The following is a 7,611-nucleotide window of genomic DNA, read 5'->3' on the forward strand; positions in this document are numbered from 1 at the left end:
ACTACCAATGAAGGATCCATGACTTCATGGGCTATATACTAGGTGACTATCTAAACCTATACGTATATAGCACATAGAATGAATTGGTACACCTTATAGGGCCAAGGGAAACATTACCAGCTTTGTTTGTACAGCAGACTAACTTGTATTTAGATCAGTAAACTTCTGCTATTCAAACATTGTTACATTAGAGTCGGGCATTGTCTTATACCGATGGGATATTTGACCTATGTATATATGCTTTTACAAACTAGCATTGTCTATATGCTGGAATTTTCGAAAAGACAAGCACCACATTGACTGCAGCCTTCCTTGCCCACTCTAAGATATAATGACACGGCTTTGTATGCAAAAGACGGCTGTTGATTCAGTTATCTGATAGACAAAGGGAGTGTTTATCTATCAATGTGCTTCTTCGTAAATTTTTAAGAGTATTATCTAACGAGAATTCAATAACTTTCGGGCGAAACCTATGGTACCTTAAATACTCCTGGGACGGAATTGTAGGGATGGACCTTCTCGCGCGGACACTATCCATGTGCGCAGCTTATACTCAGGGCTCTGATCCCTAGGCACCGAGCTGCAACAGTCCGGTTCAACCTCACAATGATCAGGCGGTAGTCGAATGTCATATGAGAACAGGACCCGGGCGAGTGTAAGAGTGAGCTCGGCCCACGCCAGGTTTTTAGCAAGGCAAGATCTTGGTCCAATACTAAAGGGGCAAAACGCTGCCCGTGCTCGCTTCAGCCCATCATTTGTCAACGAATTATCGTCATTGGTTTGATCCTCCAACCAGCGTTCTGGCTCATATTTGAATGGTCTTGGATAGTATTCCTCATTATGGTGGAGGGCATAGATTGGTGTCCCGATTATAGTTCCTTCTGGTATGTAATAGCCGTCCACCGTTATACCTCCTTGCAATACACGACGAGGAGCCATGTTTGAGGCTGCGGGAGAAATGCGTAAGGACTCTGATATGCATGCATGCAGATAGCTACACGATCTTAACTGAGAGCCCAGGCGAATATCTTCCTCCTGTTCGAAGCATGAACGGATCTCTGTGGTGGCCTTTTGCAGGGCCTGCTGGCTATGCGCGAGGTTAAAGAGAACCGCACTCAAGCTGGTAGCGACGCTATCTGACCCTATGGCGTTCATTCTTAGATCAGCCCTAGGTCACTGGGGTCTCCGCCAACGATTGGAATAAGGATTAACATACCCGCAACGACTAAGAGTAATGATTCATTCCATAATTCCCTCTCCGTAAATCCTTGTCCGGTCTTAGGATCTAATGCATTGAGTAAATAGTGGAAGCAATCTTTTTGGGGGCTACTGTTCCCTAGACGAGCCCTTTCCTTCCCCTGGTGACGAATCCAACGACCAAAATCCCTTAATGCGCTGATGAAGCCGGCGAAGAACAAGCGATCAAGCTTATAGCGCCACAACTTTGGTTGGGACATACACTACGTAGTTAAGATTAATTGTTAGTAGTAAGATACTGGGTTCTTGTTGCAGCTGGTGTATAGCTTACCGTAGCATTCCGGCGAGCTAGCGTTTTGGTTAACTGTGGTATATAGCGATATCTATCGCTTTTTAGCATGCCAAAGCTTCGTCCATAGCTCAGGTCGCTAATGACATCAAATGCAAGATAGTCACATAGGGGTGCGATGTCCACACTGGGTCCCCAGTCTAAGCTCGGGCCTGCTCTATCGGAGGGAGGATTGAGCATGGCACAAAAGTCACCTATGTGGGATAAAATATGATCCTGCACTCCTATTAACGCATTATCTGTAAAGGCTTGGAAAAGGATCCTCCGCTTGAATGCATGTGTCTTCTTATCTATGCAGCTGAATGTATTGGGAGCATGGCTGCTCACACTCATTACCACATAAGAGTCAATCTTACAAACGTTGGCCTTTGTTGAATATATTTCCATCAGCCCCGTTTGAGAGCACACGGATACTGAATTAGGGCCGCATCTGCCGACATTTCCTGAATGGGGATAAATTAGGGATAACACCACAGCTGGAAGCTATATTGAGAAGCTCACCATATTTCTGATGTCCTTTCCAAATTGCAGTATGTGAAGTGCCTCTCCATACCATCCAGGCAGCGTACCAATCAGTTAACTTCGGTAGTAATGGCCCAGGAATCTTGGACAATGGGTGAAAATAGATCCGATACACGATAAGCGAGAGAAGCTAGAGAAGTTGATGGCTGCAGGTTAGCCAAGCGTAGGTAGCATGAAGGGTGGACGGTGTTACGAACGTAGGCAACGGCCAAAAAACTAATGCACAAGAGTAAGATCATTGTAGCAATCGATGGCTTGCCAATCGATGGTCACTTTGTACGAAGTCTGATATTCTAGTTTATGCTACTAAAATGATTCCTCAGAAACACCGTCTGCGAAGCTTGCGAGCCTCGCTTTTTTAATTAGATGTTGGCCTTTCGTGTCCTCAAAGATGTAAGTGCTGTCTGTGGTGGCATTTAAAATGGAGACCTTATGGAGCATTTACGTAGTCATGACTTTAGGACATGGAACGGCTATCCCGCTGATTCTTCTGCTTAGCCCACAAAGCATGCCGAAAGCGTCCATTTCCTCATGGCGTTTACGGGTAAAAGAATAAAGGCAGGGGGGAGACGTGAAAGAAAGATTAAGAGTCATCCTCAAGGCGACAGGTAAACGCAATGGGAAGTAAGAGGGTCCACAAATCCATCGACGACACTGGTCCGTGGGATATCAGAACAAGCGTCAGATCCAGCATGCCTCTGGGTGGGTCTGAATCCAAGGTGTGGTCCGATCTACATTGCAACCATAAAAAATTCTTTTATACGGTAAAGAACTACACGGCAGTGTCATTGCCACGATATTAGACTATACCCTCTTCCGGAATAGGTGCTCGGTCAACATTTCCAGATTTTGTGACGCCAAAAAGGTATGGATTTTCGTTCGAAAGTCAAGATTTGGCTCCGCCCCTGGAAGGTTATCTCTCAACCTTCCAAATGTAACGGTCTTCCCCTGGTCAAACTTTGTAGATCGTCAAGCTGACTTGAGCAACTGCACATTTCCTTTAATTTAGGATCTTAGTTTCTGTTAGTAGGTCGGATAGGTTATATTCAGATGATTCGGTGTTTTATGTTTTCATGGTTACCACGGATCTACCTCTTCAATGAAGATTGAAGGTGTATATTATTGCTATGCTACTATTGACAAGATGGTTCGGTTTGTCAAGAGGTCTTGAGTCCTACGTCAAACAGTCCAGTAGTCAAACTCAATGTTGCAAACTACGAAATTTCTCAGTAGCTTTCTATAATATAATCGTTCTATTATGTTATTGCCATACTAAAATACTGAAATTAAAACCAGTTTAGACCAATCTACACCATCAGGCCTTGGTGTAAATCTGGCCTTTAACCGCAATTTTTGATGGGGACTGACTGTAGTAACTCACAACGGCGGCACTGCGATGTCACTCAACTCGGCTGTGAGACGTAATCTTAAGCGGTACGAACAACTGCACGTTTCTTATAGCCTAGTCGACGCTGGTGATACTTTATATTGCTTTCTTGTGCTGTGTCAAATATGTTCGAACGAAAAAGCAGCCGAATAGATATGTAAGGGGTAATAAATAAGCAGAACCGAGCAGGATCGCAAAGGCTTTTCCGCTGTCAGGTATGCAGTGCACTGTAGTATAAGCGGCCATTTCTTGTGACCCAACTTCCGTAGTTCGTTCTGTGGGTGACATGGTTGTGAATTGGCCATTTTCCCTTTGAGAGGAGAGACCTGCTGTTGTGTTTTTTCGGATGTCGTTGTGCTCTGGTAGCAAAACATCGTACGCCGCAAATAAGTAGCTGCAGCCGAGCCCAAGACCAAGAATAAACTGAATAATCTGTATAGACGTGAGAGCACGTTTAACACGAATAGCGACTGGTATGGCAGCCGCGGCCAGAGCGAAATAAGTGTACTGGAAGGGAAATCAACTATTAATGAACCTTCGTAATAACGGACTTTGGAGAGCGCCCCTACCATCAGGGTGTGTACACCAGAGTTGAGAAACACAGCAACTAACGTAGCTGGGCACTTATATCTGACTCCCGACCATGAGCAAATCATAACTCCCGCATGATGGTAAGTTTGTAAAGTTGAACTCTCCTTTCCCTTGGCGAGGATGATCAACGTATCAACTACCTCATAGAATTTGGATAGGTACATGACCCATCCTATATACCCCATTCCTTGGTCCCAGAGAGTGTTGTGATACAGCGGAACTAGTTTGATATGCCGTCAGTATTCAATACATACACTGTATTCTGTGACCAAGAGTATCTTACCTGGCGGTTCGACCGAAATATCTGTCTGGCACATTGCACGTGCCATGTGAGCTCCATAGTTTGGATCCCCCCAAGCCGGCCAGGAGCGCCATACGACCTGGCATATTCCAATAAACACCCATGCCGAGAATATTGCTAGTAAGGAGTTGTGCAGAATGACTAGCATCCTGAAGAAATATGTTTGGCTGAATTTCCATGGTTTATTGTGTCGTCTGCGGTTTACCCCATTTAGAAACGCAATGGCCGCCATGTATACAGCGGCAACTGTTATCGGGAACCTGACATCGAGGGTAAGGTCCAAAAGATCATGGTTCAGTTTAAACGGCACACCGAGAGCCGAATGTCTTTCGGTGTGCTGTAATATCGCGGTCCGAGGATCGGTTGGAGGAAGTGACCATACTCCTAGAGCTGGCAACTTAAAATGAGTTGAAAGATACTGCATGGACATGGCAGCTGCGTGGCGGCTAGAATTGAATAAGTGATACCTCCCAGGCGGATCTATGAGGATCTACACCGTGTCTTATACTACTAATCCCCATGGTATTGTGTATTGCAACAGATTATTCTAGTGTACACCCTATTTCTTTTGGTCTAAGTTTAGTGCCTGGTAGTTGTGATGATATCGACGCATGCAGGAGGTTACATCCATTTTGGCGGGGCTGTTGCGGAATGTTGTTCAGCTACCAATTCTCTGCCACAGTCTCTCTGCCGAAATAGGGAATCTTTGCTTAGGCAAGCTTAGCTTTTGATTGGTAGTTAATGCCTCAAAGTATAGTAGCACCTTGCTGTTCTTGGGATACCAATTTTTCATTTCCATTTAGACCAGACTCGTGGGCGCCACGAATTCTTTTCAATGACACAGCAGTAAACTGGTAAAGTCTTCCTTGGTCCAATGGGGAACCTCCAATCCTTACGGACATTTCTTTAGCTTTTCATGTGTTTCCTTGTGATAATCATATGGACCCTGAGTGAGGAAAACAACATTGTGATCAAAATTTACAAGTGCTTAGGATGTGGATATTTTAGGAATAGATTAGATACAACAGCCTGTATGTAATAGCTAGTCTTTCCCAGAGACGAAATATAATTACCTTTCTTCGACGGGGGCTTCAAAAACTTGAGATCAAGCTTCCTGTTAACCTGAGAATGCCCTATAAATTACCCTATAGAGATGCCTAAGGTATCCAGTCGTTTTTAGGTAGTTGAACGGGATGATCTTTCATTCCACACTCCCTTTATGCTACAAGACCAAGTTACAGTCTGACACGTCGAACAAACACCGAAACAATAAGACCTAGTACAGCAATTCCTGTCAGAACTTCGGCCACGTTGCGGAATGCTCTGGCATATGCAAGTTTGAAAGCCTCCACCTGCTCTGCAGTAGCCGTCATATTTTTAAAAACATCAATAGCTCCCACCGCATTCTCTCCTATCCCAGCAGGGAGTCCCAGGGTGTGAGCGTGGAACTTCAACCTATTGCTGTATATTGTGCCACCCACTGGCACTCCGACGCACATTCCTATTGTCCGGATAAAGGCGTACATAGCAAAGGCATAACTCGTGTCTTTTGGGTCTGCCAGTACTTGTACACATGAATTTAGGGAAGACAGGGTGATACCATGACCGACACCAACAGCTACAAGGTTGAGAGCCCATTGCACTGTAGTTGTACTTGTATCCCATGAGATAAGACAACCGGTGGCTATAGCTGTGATAATCCACGACAGCCACAGTGGCCAGTGAATATAGCCAAACCTTGTGATTAAAGTTCCTGTAACGGCTGCGGCTGGGAGAATCGCAGCTGTGATAGGTATTAAGGTAATACTAGCACTGGTCGCACTGCGGAGCTTGGCCGATTGAAAGTAGATTGGGATGCAATATAGCTCGCTCAAGTTCTGACATTATTAGTGAACGGTTTTAGTATATGGCAATAGCATATGCACCTACCAGAAAGCCGTGGAAGAAAACCAATATATAGGCGGCAACTTGCCGGGCACTTTTGAATAGGTGGATATGAAGAATTGGGTTAGGGGCCATATATCTTTCCCAGAACATAGTTGCAATGAGTCCCAGGCCTCCCAGAACAATTGGAACATAAGATTTCCAGCTGTTCCATGGATATTGAACACCACCCCAGCTTAAACCGATAAGAAAGCTTCCCGCACTGGCGAGAAATAGTACGCCGCCACCCCAATCGACAGACCTGATTTGTTGGGTAGATTCCTGTATATGTTGTGAGGGCAGAGGTAAGAAAATTAGTTGCCCGAATATGACAAGGAGAAACGGAAAGTTGATATAGAACGCCCACCGCCAGTTCAGATGGTCGATAAATAACCCCCCAAGAAGCGGTCCTATCACTGCTCCAACTGCGCCAAAGAGAATCGTAAGACCACAGTACATAGGCCGCTCTCTGAGCGGTATGAGGTCTGCTAGTAATATGAAAGACCCCGACGATACACCGCCTGCGCCGATACCTTGGATCACACGGCCGGCCACCATTTGGGCGAAATGCTTCGAAAGACAGCATATCAGAGTCCCAGCAGTGAACAACCCCAATGCAAGAAGCATTTGGCACCGCCGTTGTATGAAGCCAGACAGTGCGGTGAAATAGGGTTGTGTGATGGCGCATGAAAGTAGGTATCCCGTTCCACACCAAAATGCATCTGCTGCGCTCATCTTGAGTGACGCCGTCAGGGACTTCATTTTAGTTAGATGATGTGTAAGTGTTGACACAGAATATTCGACAAACCGGTAATATGGACGCCAAGATTGTGCCATCTATAGTAATCATCATGGAGAGCAGTAATAGCATCAAAATAGTCAACCAGTCTACAAGACTTGGTTTCCACAAAGGCTCATTTTCTTCCGCAACACTAGACTCCACGGGCTGTACAGCCCATCTTTGTGATTCTAGGTTGCCTTCCGCTGAGCCAATACACTCAAAAGACGAAGCCTCAGTTTTATTGGTCGAAGTATTGTTGTTTATTGAGTAAGGTGGGGGTGCGCCTGTTGAAGCCATTGCGATTCTTTGGACTATGATGGCGTTGATGCAAAAGGACTTGCAATTTTTGGGATTATACTATACTAATTGTTAGAGTCAATCAATACTACTCATTTTCGGGTGCTTAGGGAAGCTGTAGAAGTAGTAGGTCAACATCCATTGCCTCAAGACGTACCCATCTAGGGATAAGTTATCAATACCAGGTAGCTTTACTCTTTCCGGCATGGTATTCCACCAAACTACCACGGTGGTATGCGTATTTTTCCCACAAGGCAGTTTTT

At 45.1% G+C, this 7,611-nt stretch overlaps 3 protein-coding genes across 3 annotated transcripts; all 3 read right to left on the minus strand.

Annotated features, from left to right (window-relative positions):
* Positions 1-480: 480 nt before the first annotated feature.
* Positions 481-2,307, minus strand: BDV27DRAFT_171004 (cytochrome P450; the record flags this gene model as incomplete). The annotated part of the gene is made up of 5 exons (XM_032075478.1): positions 481-1,142; positions 1,217-1,460; positions 1,529-1,989; positions 2,048-2,198; positions 2,266-2,307. 5 exons carry the CDS (start codon positions 2,305-2,307, stop codon positions 481-483), a joined length of 1,560 nt encoding a protein of 519 aa, XP_031920270.1.
* A 1,244-nt stretch (positions 2,308-3,551) lies between these two features.
* Positions 3,552-4,777, minus strand: BDV27DRAFT_164747 (elongation of very long chain fatty acids protein; the record flags this gene model as incomplete). Its single annotated transcript, XM_032073751.1, has 3 exons — positions 3,552-3,962; positions 4,025-4,266; positions 4,330-4,777. The coding sequence occupies 3 exons, from the start codon at positions 4,775-4,777 to the stop codon at positions 3,552-3,554; spliced, it is 1,101 nt and encodes a 366-aa protein (XP_031920271.1).
* Positions 4,778-5,582: 805 nt separating this feature from the next.
* BDV27DRAFT_171005 (major facilitator superfamily domain-containing protein) lies at positions 5,583-7,348 on the minus strand (the record flags this gene model as incomplete). Its single annotated transcript, XM_032075479.1, has 3 exons — positions 5,583-6,224; positions 6,277-7,026; positions 7,079-7,348. 3 exons carry the CDS (start codon positions 7,346-7,348, stop codon positions 5,583-5,585), a joined length of 1,662 nt encoding a protein of 553 aa, XP_031920272.1.
* Between the last annotated feature and the right edge of the window lie 263 nt (positions 7,349-7,611).

This window comes from Aspergillus caelatus, assembly GCF_009193585.1.
Source record: "Aspergillus caelatus strain CBS 763.97 unplaced genomic scaffold BDV27scaffold_538, whole genome shotgun sequence".
In the NCBI taxonomy this organism is placed as follows: Eukaryota; Fungi; Ascomycota; class Eurotiomycetes; order Eurotiales; family Aspergillaceae; genus Aspergillus; species Aspergillus caelatus.